Below are 15,979 nucleotides of genomic sequence, written 5' to 3'. Positions count from 1 at the left end.
TGAAACCCCCCCGCCCTTTGCTCCAAATCATGGCTTAGTCCATCCCTCCACCCCCAACCTTCACTTTGGGTTCCCCCATAAACAAATGTGCAAATAGAAAAGTAACAAAGGATCAAGTCCCATATAAAAACGTCCCTTGCTGCTTTACCTGAATTAAGGGAAAGAACCACTGCAGCCCTGAACTACCATCAGTGTCAAAATCTTTCCACACTGTTCTCAGCAGCACAATATACAAGAACATACGCATGAAGCCAGTAACTACAATATCAAAACACATTGCAACCAGGTTCAAAGCGCATTAAGTTCTGGTCCATATTTGCACCATAATCCTGCCAAGTCAAATGATAACCGAGTCCAATAGCACTCATGACAGTTTTTGGTGCAATGGGAAAATACTGCCCAAAGAAGGTTGCCAAGAATTTCTCAGGTCAATCTTCCCCTCTTTCTGTGTGCTTTAAAGCGCAATCAACAGAAATGTTTCCCAGGCACACAACATTAATGTAACAAGGTACACATCGGTTGGTCATGGTGGATGATAAATCTGTCATCATGATGACCCAGTAAAGGCAACCCTGCTCCAAACACCACTTAATACCACTATGGAATTTATAGAACAGTATATTCCATCCATGGCTAAGTACTAACTTTAGGGTTGTGTTTCTACAAAAACGCTCAACGAGAAACAGAACACAGATTTTCAAAGTTTAAGTGAATCAATGATTCAAAATAAAAATCTCTCAAGTGTGAGAAATTATATAAAACATTGTGAAAGATGAAGGTTGCCAGCATGACAAACTGACAAGGGTGAAGGTACCTGCAATATCTTGTTTTGGTTTGTAATACTCAAGAAAATAAGGTAGCATAATTGAACATTAAGTAACTGAAAGATATAGGATTAAAGAATTACATTAAAGGTATGCTGAAAAGCAAAGATAAAAATGGAGTGCATAGATGTACCAGAGAGCAGACACCATTTAAAATCTTTAAAATAGAGTAAAACAATGGAGTATGTTTAAGATGAATTAAAAGAATCATTTGACTGTACAGGCTACACTAGAACCATAATCACAAGTGCTTCGCTTTGAAACATGAAATTCTAGTCTACACCAAAAATAAAACATGTATTGATAACCTGCAGTGCGTAAGACCAAAAACAATCTACTGTATGAGAAATGTGTTCCCCAGCCTCGTCCTCAATACCATGGGGATTCAGCGTCAAAATATAGAAATGCTAAGTAAAGAGGACATGCCTTTCACTACTGGGGTGAGGTGTGCAGGACTGGGGATTAGCTGTTCATTGTTCCTACCCCAGAATCAATTTGTTCAATGCAAATTCGCTTCAGGTAGAATAATGACAACACTAAGTAAAAATGGGTAATGCAACTCCTTCAAAGCCAGGTGCAAAACTGCAATTTTGCACATTCACTTTTCACGAAAAGCAGAATATGGCCAAGATGGGGTACGAACTTCGAGCATAATCTCATTCTAGGTATTCAAGCCTAGTATAGTCGCTATTGTTTTGCGTTCACAGTCTTATTAAACTGCGACATTATCAAGAGCAAAATCTGCTGGTTATCAACATAGCAGTAACACCTTCAACAGTTAAAAACGTCCCCAGCAGACTGCAAATAAGCTATTACAGATATTAGAAGGGTGCCACCTCCATCTTTTAAATCCAATGGAAAGACGTTTCTATAAAGGCAGCAAGATTTGTACTCTTATGTTTGAGAATGTTTTCACTATACTCAAAAATGTCACCGGCCAGCAAACATTAAACATCTGCATAAATCTAATTGTCCAATGCTCAGTGCTTCAACTGGTTAAAGTTTCTTCAGGCGACTGTACAGTTCACGCTTGCTTTTCTCGCCTGCCCACGTTCTGCTTCTTGTGCGAAACCGTCGAAGGTCCTCTTTGAAGTCATCATGATTCATTGGCCGGTAACTCTGCGGCTCACAAGAGGCCTGGAGAGCAGAAGCAATATATAAAAAAAAAAAAAAAAAAAAAAAAAAAACACAATGATTAAGAATTCATTCAGAGGCCTCAGATGTACAATCAGTGTTCCATCTAAATTTAAAAGGTTAAAAGTTTCTGCCTTAATACATATGTAAAATAGTTCTGAGGAAATGTTCACTGAACCTTTGACAAATGTTTCTTTATGGTGTTCTACAGTTTGATGAGACGAAACCGAGATAAAGAAAAACATTTTTTTGGGGGAAAAATAAAATAAAAAAAATCCAGCTTTGTTTTTAAAACGGGGAGGGTTTCTCCCTTAAGTCCACTCAACTGCTGTTCCCTTCAATACCCAAAGGCCTCAAATCCTCCTACTTTATGTTTATCTACTACTTCCCCCACCCCTTCTGTTTACCCATCCTATACCCTACACCCACAACTTCCTTTAATACACATACCCTCCTACTTTCCTTTTACTACTTGCTCTACACCCATTACCATTTGTTTCATCCTATAAACCATTTTACTCCCTTTTATTCTGTCATCTCCCCTTCCACCAATACCCCATTTTCTACCCTTGCACTTTGGCTTTTTAATTTAATTTTATTAAATCTACATCTCCCCCTATGTACACACCCTTCTGATTTTCTTTTTACCTTTCTCATGATGACAAACCTTTCACACAAAAGCATACTATTTTCATAGAAAAGAAATTTAGCCATTTGTCCATCATGGAATTGGGCTGACTGGATTTGTGAAGCTGATTTAACTCGCTAGAAACCTGTGACAGTGAACCATTTAAAAAGGTCACAACTGAGACATCAGGCTCCACCCAGCAAAGAAGACTAATGAGAAAAGAAAATGTGGTTTGTGTTTAAGAACATGGAAGGAAAAGTTAGATACACGTGGCCATAGTTGTGCATGAAATCTTCATTAAAGTCCTAAACCTTCAATAATTCTGTGCTGCTTGTGGGGACCCCAGAACACCTTTATCAATATATATTTAAAGAATCCAAGAAAAAGAACTTGAAGTGTTTATCGACGAAAGTCCTTTTCCATAGTCACAGTGTAGACTGTCAGATGTATTTTCCTGAGGAATGGTGACGGAGAGATAAATGAGAATATATGCAGCAATAAAGCCTTAGTTCTTGCAACACTGTCGTAGGAAAAAGGCAACCCATAAACAGCATGAAAAGGTTGAATAAGACCTGTACTTTTAAGGACTCCAGAGGTGCCCCATCCCACAATGCACTGCAGTCGCAATTTGCCTCAGAGTGTCAGTTCTTTTTTTATTTGATGCACAGGCTATAAGTACACTGACAGCCAGGGAGAAGGGAGGGTATTTGACGTCAATGAAGAATTCTATGATGCAGAACTTTTCCTTCTGCCTCGTAGGATCTTCATTGACAGCTTGCTACTCTAGTCCAGGTTTGACTGAGAAAAACACTCATGTACCACAGCGGTCAGGCATCCATCCCCTGAATCTGTTGTGTACATAACATGGGATAAAGTTGAGAAAAGAAAGGAGTCCAGGCCGGCCAGCCAGGCCAAACTAATTATCTGAATAGGTTTCTTATCCAAATTTTGACTCAGCCTTAGCATCAGTGTTTAGACAGTAGTGTCTTGTAACCGTGTGTGGACCAGCCTAATCAAAGCTGTGGTTGCTGCCATTTCCCCTTGTCAAATGAGCATTTGGCTTGCCTGCAAAGGTCTTTTTGGCAATCTGGTAGCATAGATAAATGCTTGAGACATACATCAGGCTAAGAAAAGGTCGATAATCCCTGCCTTATGCCTCTAGTTTATGAACAGGAGCGTTGATTTACATATAGATTTGGTTTTATCCAAATAGAAACACAGCACTTTTTTTTTTTTTTACTTTAAGATAACAAAGTTCTCTCTGCTGCAGTTACACCACTTTAGGTGAAAGGAAGGGTGCATACGTAAAAACTATTATGATGGAAAACTGAAAGGTTCCACTGAAGACAGAGCCTTCAACTTCCTAACTCTACAAGCGGACGTAGTGGCTATAAAAAAAAAAAAAAAATACAAAAGCAGTATCCCATGACTAGTGTTGCAGCAAGCCTTGGGGATGGGTTCAAATGGAGGTCCCATCAATTTTGACAATGCCAAGTTCACTTGCCAAGGAGAAGAAGTCTGACTGCCAGGAACAGTAAGTACACGAGGATAACTTCTGTACTTTAAAAAGGCTCATGGTTGTTAGCACAAGTGTTTCCATTCAAAAGCTATCATGCTCTTGTGGATGGACGTTAAGCTTCTTTCAAAATGTTCATGCAATCTTGCAGAAGATTTAAATGGCCATACTGGGTGATCTCAGTAGTCATGCTGCCAGATCCAACATTAGGATTGTTGGATGTAAGATTCTCCCCTGAAACCTGTGATGTACTATGGATAACTGGAGGAGATCTATGTACCACAACTGTCTCAGCTAATCTGGAGCAATCAGTATAATTGTTATGTGCGACTTCATCAACTTCGAGATTACTCTTGATACAAGCGGCATTGCTGGAAAAGCGTACACAAATGGAGTCGACTAGTTTATCAAAAAGGCATTGCCTGAGACTGCGATTTTAAAGCCCTGGACGCAGAGCCTTGGCATTTTTTGTTTTGGGCGGTGGCTAACAAGCCTGTGTGCCACATTCTTCGAAGAGGTTGTCCACTAGTTCTGCCGCTATGTTTTGGGCTTCTGGAATTTGAAAAGCTGTGATTGAAAGCCCTCTTACTAGAGCCCAATGGCACATTATTTGAGCTTGAGATCAGAAAATTAGTTACTAACCTGTAACTGCAGTTCTCCAGTATCACTATATTTTATGGATTGACATGCTTGAATCTTTCCTGAAGTGGGAGTCCCACAGTACTATAATAAAGCTATATGCATGACAATAAGAGGTTAGTTATAGCCTATGTCCTTTTTTTTTTTTTTTTTTGTTTAAAAGGACCAAAATGAAAAACCTCAGCCAATCAAGTGACAGATATGTTATTTTAGGTGCCAGGGATCATTTTTTTTTTTTTTTTAAATAGAGGTGGGGAGTGGGGGCTGAAACCACTTCGGCACCAGGGATTGGAGGGTGTGTTTTCTTTGGTTTCTTTTGTGTGTTGGGGGGGGGGGGGGGCGGGGGGGGGGGGGGGGCGGCAGGAATGCTTGGGTAAGGGCACATTACTGTTGGTTGGCCATATCGGACCCCAAGGGGGTAGATTGACCTATTTTTGGAAGGCCCAACTAGGATCACCGGAGAAGATTTTTTTTTCTCCAAAATAAGAGGGTGGGGGTATGGAAATCACACATTTTTCCCACATTTTTGTGATGGAACCTTCCGGAATCTGCATGAATCCATAAAATTCCTACCACCCAGCATTGTCTCATCTATACTGACAAAACTTCTGCTGCACTTGTCAGCCTAAAAATGTTTTTTTTTCCCCTCCAAACTGCCCTTTTGGACCAGCTTTGGTTTCCCCTCAATTTCGACACGTTTTTGGCTCTTCCCTGTCACAAACACTTGGCCCACCTACACAAGTGAGGTATCATTTTTACAGAGAGACTAAGGGGAACGTTGGGTGGTATGAAATTTGTCCCGGTGCAGTGATCCCACACAAATGTGATTTTTACCTAAATTTGAGGTTTGCTGAGGATTCTGGGTAAGAAAACATTGGGAGATCCACGCAAGTCACACTTCCCTGGACTCCCTCGGGTGTCTAGTTTTCAGAAATGTCTGGGTTTGGTAGGTTTCCCTAGATGGCTGCTGAGCCCAGGACCAAAAACGCAGGTCTCCCCTCCCCCCCCCCCCCCCCCTTCCACCTCATGGAGAAAAATGGCTTTTCACCTCAATTTCAATATTTTTTTATTTAAGCTGTTATTTTCTGTAGGAAACATGTAGGATCTACACAAATTATCCCTTGCTGAATTCAGAATTTTGTCTATTTTTCAGAAATGTTTAGCTTTCTGGGATCCGGCATTGGATTCACACCCATTCCTGGCACTAACTGGAAGGAGGCTGAAAGCGCACACAAAAAAAAAAAAAAAAAAAAACATTGTAAAAATGGGGTATGTCCCAGTAAAAAGCCAAAATTGTGTTGAAAAATGTGGTTTTCTGATCCAAGTCTGCCTGTTCTTGAAAGCTGGGAAGATGGTGATTTTTGCACGGCAAACCCTTTGTTGATGCAATTTTCAGGGAAAAACCACAAGCCTTCTTCTGCAGCCCCTTTTCCCCATAATATTTTGCTGTATTTTGGCTAATTTCGTGGTCTCCTCCAGGAGAACCCACAAACTCTGGGTACCTCTAGAATACCTAGGGTGTTGGGGGGGGGGGGGGGGGGTGCAAATTTGGAGTGGATAGCTTATGTGGACAAAATGTTGAGGGCCTAAGCGCAAACTGCTCCAAAAAGCCAAAAAAAGGCTCAGCACGGGAGGGGAAAGGCCTGGCAGCGAAGTGGTTAACAAACTAAACGGACGGTGGAAAAAAAGGAAAGACGCTCATCTTACTGAAAGAAGTCTTAACACTGCCTGTCCCACAGGCGCATCAGTTATACAAATCTTAACCAGGCAATAATGCTTCATTAATGTGTTGCTGCTCAGCAGATATGCTGGAGAGGCACACCAGCAAAAAGAGCTGCAGATGTGGACACAGGTCTGGGTTGAATGGGCCTTGACTGTCTTGCAATGGCTTTCCTGCTTGTGCATGACAGAACTGTATAGTTGCTGCAATCCATCTAGAGATGGTTTGTTTAGTTATTGGAAGTACTTTTCTGATATCCCCATATGCCCGAAATAATTGGTATGCTTTAAGGAGCTGTTCGGTCCTATGTAAGCTAAACTTTATGTATTGTTTGAAGTCTAGAGAAGGCAAACATTTTTCTGAAACCGTTTGAGGATTTGGGAAAAATGTTTGAAGTACCACTGGTTCATTTAAGTGGAAGTCTGCTCCTTGGGAATAAATGTAGGATTAGTTTGAAGTGTGACTCTCTGAAGTGAACTGAAGAAAGGATTTCTTTATGGCAAAGGCGTGAATGTCACTTAATCTTTTGGCAAATGTTAGAGCAAGTAGAAGTGCAGTTTCTCAAGTAAGTTACTTCAGCTGTGCATTGTGGATGGGCTCAAATGGTAGTTTCATTAGTTGTCCCAACACTTCATTCAGGTGCCACGCAGGTGGAGGTTTCCATACAGGAGGAAAAGTCCTGAAGAGGCCTTTCATGAACTGCTTTACCATCCTACTAGACCATAAAGACTGCATTCACTGGAGTGCTGAAACCTGGAATTTGCCACCAGGTGCGCAGTCATGGAAGAATGAGTAAAGCCAGATTTTGCTAGGTGGAGTAGATACAGAACGGTTTGCTCCGGTGGTGATGTAATAGGGTGGACAGAGTTGACCCAAAGGCAGAAGAGTTTCCATTTGTGTTTATATGTTTTGTTGGTTGTGTCTGCTCTTACTTTGGCAAGAATGTCTCTGCAGTGCAGTGGAATGTGTATTGTGGAGGACTCCCTGAACTCAGGCGCCAGGCTGATAAGAGTAACAATGTTGGATCTGGAAGCTGGACCTGTCCCTGATCCATGGTCCATGGTCAACAGTTCTGGTACCGGTTTGAGCCGAACATGGGGTTGGTCAGAGAGGAGTGGGAGCTCTGTGAACCAGAACAGTCTGGTCCATGAGGAGCAGTCTGGAAGGCTCCTTTATTTATTTTTTGAGGACCTTTGGGATCAATGGGAATCGATGGGGTTGGGGGAGAATAAGCACAGATTCCTGCCCATGTCTTAGAAAACGCATTCACCCACAATTCATTCTGGTGATGCCAACTTGCAAAGAATGGGCATTTCTTGTTCTCCCTCGCAGCGAATAGGTTCAAGCTCAAGCTCTGTGGAGTGTCTGGAACGTGTTGGTTTAGTTCCCACTCGTGGTAGGGAATGCTGGTCCTGCTTAGCAAGTCTGCGAGGTTAGATATCCTTGGTATATGTGGGGCAAATTGATGCTGAAGAGCCCAGTTCCAAATATCCTGCGCTTGAAGAAATAGCGCTGGCGAGCGTGTTCCCCCAGTTTGTGGAGACAAAACATACGGGTGGTGTCATTGGTGTGTATGAGCACCGATGACTGCTATCATGGGGAGAAATTACTTTAGTGCTAAGACGACGGCTTTGAGCTCTAGTTGGTTGATATGAAGTTTTGTTTCTTCAGGGCTCCTTTTGCCACATCTGTAAATGGGTACCCTAACTTCCTAGGGAGGCATTTGTTGTAATGACATAGTTGGTAATTTGTCGCAGATATGAGAGCACCATGGACAGATTTGAACCCTGTGTCCACCACGACACGGCTACCTTCATTGTTGGAGTTATTTGAATGAGATCCTTGAAGGATCCATTTGTCTGAAGCCATTGTTTTTCCAGTTCTTCTTGCAATGGACGCATCTGTAGTCTGCAATTTAGAACAAGAGGGATGCAGAAAGAACTCATTCCCATGAAGGGTTTGTAGATATAACAGAAACTCACTTTTTGTGGACAATGAGCTAGTTGTTGAATTTTTCCTTGCCTGTCCTGTGGGGGAAAATGCTAGGTCGTTTGCTGTGTCTAGGACAGCTCCTAAGAATGTCAAGTGTTTTGTGAGTTGCAGGTGAGATTTCTGACGGCCGATTGTGAAGCAGTTTTGTAAACAATTTTAGGCAAGTGGAAGTTGCTGTTGCTGCTTGTTAATGTGTAGGAGCTTTTAAGAGCCAATCGTCCAAGCATGAAAATACTGTGTTCCCTTGTTGTCTGAGATGAGCAGCTACCGGGGATAGCATTTTAGTAAAAATACTGGGCTGATTTCAGTCTGAATGGAAGAACCTTGAATTGTAAGTTGGTACTAGCTACCTTGAAATTGAGGAATTTGAGTGTATGGGGATGTGGAACTCTGCATCTTGAAGGTCCAGTGAGGTCATATGACCTCCCGTATTAAGGAGGTGCAATATATATCCTGGAGCATCACAATGTGAAAAGATTGCTTTTTCAAAAAATGTGTTCAATTTTCTCAGGTTGAGAATGGGAAGCCAATCCCACAAGAGTTTTGACTAGAAGGAAACTGGAATAGAACCTTCATCCCTTCTGAAGCATTGGAACAACTTCTATCGCTACTTTAAAATTATTATTATAATTTTTTTTTTTAAACATGATGGATATTTGAGGAGTTGTTTTAAGTGTGGGGGGGGGGGGGGGGGGGGGGGGGAAGATGGTCCTGATGGTGTGGTGTTTACAGTTTCTCCAGAAACCTTCAGAGTGTCCTCGGGAGATCACATTGAGAACCTATTTTTCCAATGTTATTGTGGACCATTGATTAAATTTTTTCCAATTCGACCTCCAATCCGGTTTGAGGATAGAGGGTAGTCAGTACCGAATTGTGGTCTCTGGTTGTGTCCCTGCCACAGGCAGACAGTTTTCCGCAAGTGGGATGCTTGTATGCAGCCACTGTGGGTGGTCTAAATTGCTGCTGTTGTCCATAGTGGAAACTATACTGTGTTAGTCCCGATTGAAACTGTTGCCGGTAGGGCTGGTAACCACCCCTAAATGAATAAGCTCCTTAAAAAGGCTGCCTCCTTACTGGAGAGTCACAAGGGACTTAGCCGTATAGGTGTTCACCTTGATGGATTGGAGGGCAACATCCACGTTTGCCAAATAACGATTCACCATCAAATGGCATATCCAGTATCTTGCTTTGGATCTCCAGATGGAAGGTTTATTTTAACCATCCTTGTCTGCAAAAACTGCTGCTCCTGCAAGTTGTCTGAACCCAGTGTGGGCCACATCAATGGTGCACTCAATCATCTCCGCCAATATACTCTCTCCCCCCTGGAGAATCTTAAGAGCTTCCTTTTTGGCGTTGTCAGGCAGCAAATCCATGTAAGTGGACATAGCCGACCACATTTGGCTATTATAACAGACGAGTATGGTCATTGAGTTTGCGGTCACTGTCGTGGCTGACATTGCTGAGAATCTTTTCCCAATATTATTGAGCGGATGACCACCCTTATCTGGAGAAGAGGAGATGGTGTTGAGGGTTTTTTTTTTGACCGCCGCTATGCTGCCTGCGATACAACAGTCTGGTTTCAGTTGCTGTAGGAAAGTCCCTCTTTCTGGCATGGTTTGCCACACTTTTTGCCTGTTGTCAGTTTGCCTGGTGTCAGTGTGTGTTTAGACTATAGTACAATGGGTCCCTGCTAATCGGGACCCAAGTGCCTGTGCTCGCTCCTCTAAATTTGGTTGCTGGTAAACTTTTGCACCCCAAAATTGGCATACTGGAAACCCCATATAAATCCCTGATATATCATACTTTGGTACACCAGGAGTCTCCCATGGGCTGCAGGATGTATTATGCCATCCACAGGAGCATATGCAAACTGTCTGCAAGCCTGCCACTGCAGCCTGTGTGAAACGGTGCATGCACCTTTCACTGCAGATGTAAGTTACCTTATATCACGGTCACTGCACTTGCACACTAAGTCAACCCTTTGGTAGGCCCTTCAGCCCAAGTGCAGGATGCATGTCCCTAAGTGTGAGGGTACCCCTACAAATACCAGATTCCATTCCCTGGCTTTGTAAGTGCAGGGAAGCCATCTTAAGATATGTAGTAGACACTGGTCAAAACGAGTGGTCCAACCACAGAATTGCTTCTCCAAACCTAGGCATGTTTGGTATAAAACATGCAACTACACGATTCCAGTGCTGGTTGCACGATACAATGTACTCTGGGTATGGCTGCCAGCCCATGCTGCTGCAGACCACAGGCCCTATTCTGTCCTCCTGCTGCTGAGCTTATCTCAAGCAGGGGAAGGCAGAACTAAGTATCTCCTGCAAGAGAAGAGTGAACACCTCTTTGAAATGGGTGTCTCTGGGCCAAGTGTCACCAGACTGCTTTGAAGGGCACATTCAGTGCCCTCCTTGCATAATCTGTCTTGCACCAGCTCAGGAACCGCCAGTTCCCACTCTGGCGCAAAACAGCACAAAGGATAGGGGAGTGACTATAGTCCCCCCGCGTCCAGCTCCTCCCCTAGGGAGATGCAGAGCTCTGTGAGGTGGCCACTTGATTGTGCCAACTTGAAAATAAGATGTGCAAAAGCTCCTGGGAGTTAGAGTGGGCCAGGGACGTAATCTACCTGGCCTAACCAGTCAGATAGATGGGTCACTTCAGAGAGTGATCAACCCCCTTTTAGGGATACTTAAGGGCTCCCCCTAGGGTGGGTTCTCAAATTAAGCGAGAAAGACTCTTTAAGAAACTCTCTGAAAGATATCTTCTGCTCCTGGCTTCCAGAACCGCTGCTGGTCTGCTTTTGGAACTGAAACAAGACTGTATCCAGCTGGGAGGTCTCCCACTGCAACGCTTTGTCCAGCTCCTGCAAGATTTTAGCAACATAGTGGCTGTGCATCCTACAGGGTTAAGGTATCTGCCTCCGTCCAAGAATGACTCTCCCTTGGAATAAAGGAGTCACTCCCCTGCATCCGAAGGGCACCGCAAGACGACCAGCTGGTGGATCCCGCTGTCCCATGGACAGCCAAAAGGCTCTGCTCACAGGTGGTGGTTCTGTGGTCCTCTCCGGGTCCAACTTGTCTGCTGACCAACTTGGGAGACGCTGGACCCTTGCTGCAACCACTGGAACAGAACACCCTGTGCACTGCAATGGTTTCTCTTGCCAAGGCTTCTTGGCTCTCCCAAGAGATCTTTGAGCTCCAAGAAGCCCCAGCCTCCAGCACTCTGCAGCTCCAAGATCAGTTTCCCCTCTAAAGCTCCTTCTATGTGGGACTCCGGTTTGTTGTTCTGCTGAGGCCTCTGTCTTCCTGTGCCTGCTGCTAGTGGGTCACTAGTGGGGGCTCCTCTGACTCCAGCTGGCTTTCCTCACTGAAGGCCTATCCTGACTCTCTTCCAAGGGTCAAGTCTCCAGGACCTTGCTGGTCCCTAAAAACCTATGCTACCTATTGGCATTTGCCAAGGCTGGTTGGTGGACCTCCTGGCCACTGACCCTCCTTAAATCCAGCAACCGATGTAGGACAGCTTGTGGGCAACTCCAAGGATCGCCTGCATCTCCTGGACTCTACAGCTGGACTTCTGCCTTCACCGTCCTGCAGAAACTTCACCTCCAAAAGGGTGGGTATTGCCTACTTGCGGACAACTCCAAATTGTCTGGTCACTGTCTCCTTACTCAGGTTCTTCCCATCAGGAATCCACCTTTGGGTTCCACCGACCTGGTTCACAGGTTACGACAGCAGCTAGACAGCTGAGGCTTCCACCAACTTCAACAAGGGTTTCCGATGCCACTTAACCCCATGCACCTGGACCCCCTTGTTTAGGAACTCTGGTCTTCTGGGTATCCACAGGTGGGGGGCACTCTCCAATCTTTGTGACAACTGGGTTCCTCAGGGTCCACTGGGAAGGGTACTGAATTCATAGAAGTCCAACCACGACGGTCCTGTGTTAACCTATGGGACACCTGGCTTGATAACCACTCTGCAACTGGGCACCTGTGGGATTTTTTAGTACTTAACTCAAGTAATTTCCTGCTTCCCCAGCCCTTTGGATTCTACCTTGGTTGGGCACCACCACTTTCTAAGTAAATGGTTAGCCCCCACCCCTCCCCCTAAATAGAGTCCCATGTATTACTATGCTTTTACTGCATGGTGCTTATTGTATATTGTGTGTAGATATCTCCAAGTGGAGACATAGCAATGTTCCTATAGCCTTAGTGTTTTCATGAAGAAAACTATTTTTGCAACATCTGGTGTGGTTTTTTTCTTGTTAACAGTTACTGACTATTGTGGTATAGCAAGTGCTTTACACTCCTAGATAAGCTTTAGCTGATCACCACAGCTACCCCTAGAGAGCTTTTGCTATCTGGACATCCAAACATTATCACTACAGGTTGCCTTACCAAGGTGTACACCAAAAACTGAACCAGACTCCTACACTAAGTGTTGCTGATTTTACTGTGGCTGGTGTCAGAAATGTTTTTTCCACAATGTGGAAAATACCTGGAAGAAAAGGGAGAAGAGGCCTCAGAACAGCTCTTGGTTGGAAGATCTCCAAGATCACCGACACCAGTTATGGAGGGGTGACATGTGTGGTGTTTGCACCTGTCGCCTGGGTGTCTTGGGAGATGTCAACTGGTCAGACCCTAGCTGGAGAGGTAGGATTGTACAACATGTTTGAATTCCTATTAGGGGATCCTGATCATATTGATTTTGAAATGGGGTGAGGGTTGTCATGTCTTATGAGAACATGACCATAGTGGGAGCAATCTAATCTGTGATGGAGCTTTCCATTTCCGAATTGGAGAGACAGAAGTTGCCCTTGAAGACAGTTGTACTGGAGACATCTGTTAAAGTTTGTAAATTATGCTGCACAGGTTTAGTGTCTGGAATTCCGGCCTGATAGGAGGAAGACCAGTCTCTGGTTCAGATGAAGCCTCTGAATACTGTGACGATCAAGACCAGTGAGTGGAAGATGAAACATCCACCTGAGGTGGTGTTGACCTCAAGAGTAGAGTTAGACATTGTGTGCATTTTTTTGGTCAAAGATAGTCTTCAGAGGATAGATGCGTCTCTTCGACCCCCCAGTGGGTCTTTGCTTTGAAGTTGAGTGGTGCTATCTCTACGCCGAACTGTGAGATCTTGAGGACGAATGATGGGACTTTGATTTGGGCCAATGCAACCTTGATGTCGAGTGATTAAACTTGAGCCCTCCTTGGCAGGGGGAACGGGATGGCACCATACCACTAAGTAAATGTCCTTGACATCAGCGAATGGCATAGATAATGATGGCGTTGTCAAGAAGACTTTTTTTTTTTTTTAAAGTCTTCTTTTGTAGGAGTCTGAATCTGTTTTTTGCCTCTTTTCATGAGTGGTAAAAGGAATAGCTCTACATTTCCTTTTCATCCTTTCCTAGTCAGCCTTTACATCTTCCATCCAACCACAGTCTGAAAATTTCTCCATCCTTAAGGGTTCTTTTAGACATTGTGCTGCAAATGTCACAGCCCTTAGTGAGGTGTTGATGTGAGTGTAGGAGGGGGTACCTCAGGGGTCCTTAAAAGTACAGACCTCTTTTCTAACCTATTCAGTGAGTCTATCAGGGTGTCTTCTTTCTAAAGCGGGCTCTGGTTTATGGAAAGTTTTTCCTAAGACAAAGTTTTGCAAGTTTTAGGGCTTTATTGGTGCACATTTTCCCCATTTATCTCTCTGCTAGCATCCCTCAGGAAAATACATCTGACAGTCTACACTGTCACTATATGGAAAGAGCTTTCAGTGCTAAACACTTCAAGTTCTTTTTCTTGGATTCTTTAAATATACATTGAAGGACTTCTGGGGTCCACGCAAGCAGCACAGAATTATTCAAGGCTTAGGACTATCAACGAATGTACTACAATGCAGAACATGTATCAACATGGTCTATGGTTAAGTCAAAATAAATTACAGCCCCACATTTTGCACAGAAGACTGCACGCAATTAGATACTGCATTCACACACTGCATTGGGAGCACTCTTTAGTATTGTTATCCTAATATTTGTACAACGGAACAAAGCTGAGTTGGCTCTACAGCTGTCTCATGGGAGGAGGATAATATGACCCAGTTTGTAATGAATGGCTGGTAGAAGAGGCTTTTAGTATGACCTATGTGGGCGACGGGGACAAATGGAGACGTGTTTCAGGCACAACACCTATGTGCAAAGGGGTAAGGCAGATGGAGCAATGAGATTCTACATACAACAACCCTCTGCTTTCAGTAGCTGAATGGTTTGGCTTGGTAGCCACAATTGAACAAAAGTATCTTGTCTTTGGCAACAGCTAGGGCTTCACTAGTATAGGGAGGTCCAGGTAGTTTGGTCAGTTTCTTACTTCAACAGGGAGGGAAATAGAGTTTCACTTTATGTCAAAGATGATTTACTAATGTACATTTTCACATCTCACAATGGTCAGAAATGGGGCCAATATGGATACAAGAGTCCTTCTTGGGTAGGAGGCACAAAGTATTTTGTAGCAGAGTAGCTCACTGCAAGAAATGCTTTGGTGGGTGATGCAGTTTTTCCTGAAACAGACCACTCCTGCAACTGGGAGCTAAGGAATCATTGAGGAGAGGGTAATGTGATCACATGTGCAGACATTAAAATGCAGTCCAGCACCCATGTTCTGGCTACCAAAATGAGCAAGACTGCCTTACAATAACATGGAAATCTGGAATCTCTTAAGAATTAATTCCAAAAGTGTGATGTATTGTTCATCCCAATTAGCTACAACAATCTTAAGCTCAATCCTAACAAAGCATTGCTTTCAGCCTCAGTTCTATCAGCTGTTCAACAAAATGTTGGACTCTCAAGAACTGAATTTGCCCACTACCAATGCAATATTGGCATTTTTAGTGAACTATTTTTCTCAAACATTTCCTCCCAAAGTTTTAGGGTTAACAATTCTAGGAAGAATTGTAATTTACCGACTGCCCGCTGTTGGCTCACACCTCAACTGCAGTTGCCTATATCTTGAACAAGCAAACCTTCAAACATGCCTTCAAAATTGTGATGTCAGTCTTATGGAACCAACGTTTAAACAACCCACATGTCTCTCCACTTAAAACATCTGCACTGGTTATCACCTGGAGAAAGTAGATCCTAAATATTTGCAGCACAAAACGCTACACACCTCAAGAGATGTTATCTAAACTTAGTTCTACCAAACATGCAGGGCACTTAAGATTTCTTAATTCATGCATTTGTTGCCTAAAATTAAAAAACCTTGCAATGCCAAGGTCGAGAATGGAATCCTCTTCCATTGCATACATGTACAATAGCTTTCAGCATGAAAAAAAGCCCTTAAAACTGGCTTCATAAACAGTTTTTGCTACTTTGGTCAGGCTCTATAAACAAAACAAAAAAACAACAAAAAAAAAGATAAGATTCTCCCGGTGATGGTATCTTTTAGTTAGTTAAAATATGTATAAAGAACATGAGTACCAAATACTTGGTGTCTTGGCACCAGCTGCCAGAGACAGAATTATTCCTTACTACTTCAGAGT

At 43.4% G+C, this 15,979-nt stretch overlaps 1 protein-coding gene across 5 annotated transcripts in view; it reads right to left on the bottom strand.

Annotated features, from left to right (window-relative positions):
* Positions 1–989: 989 nt before the first annotated feature.
* The window catches only part of CDC25A (cell division cycle 25A), a 179,736-nt gene continuing 164,746 nt past the window's right edge, over positions 990–15,979 (bottom strand). For 3 of the 5 annotated variants that reach the window (XM_069210821.1, XM_069210824.1, XM_069210822.1), the window contains exon 17: positions 990–1,961. In XM_069210821.1, the coding sequence (XP_069066922.1) occupies positions 1,821–1,961 (141 nt within the window). In that variant the 3' untranslated portion in view covers positions 990–1,820. The remainder of the gene's footprint in view (positions 1,962–15,979) is intronic. The other 2 variants (XM_069210823.1, XM_069210825.1) reach the window with 1 other exon arrangement.

Source organism: Pleurodeles waltl, chromosome 10 (genome assembly GCF_031143425.1).
Source record: "Pleurodeles waltl isolate 20211129_DDA chromosome 10, aPleWal1.hap1.20221129, whole genome shotgun sequence".
Classification (NCBI taxonomy): domain Eukaryota; kingdom Metazoa; phylum Chordata; class Amphibia; order Caudata; family Salamandridae; genus Pleurodeles; species Pleurodeles waltl.
This window is presented reverse-complemented; position numbering and strand designations above follow the sequence as displayed.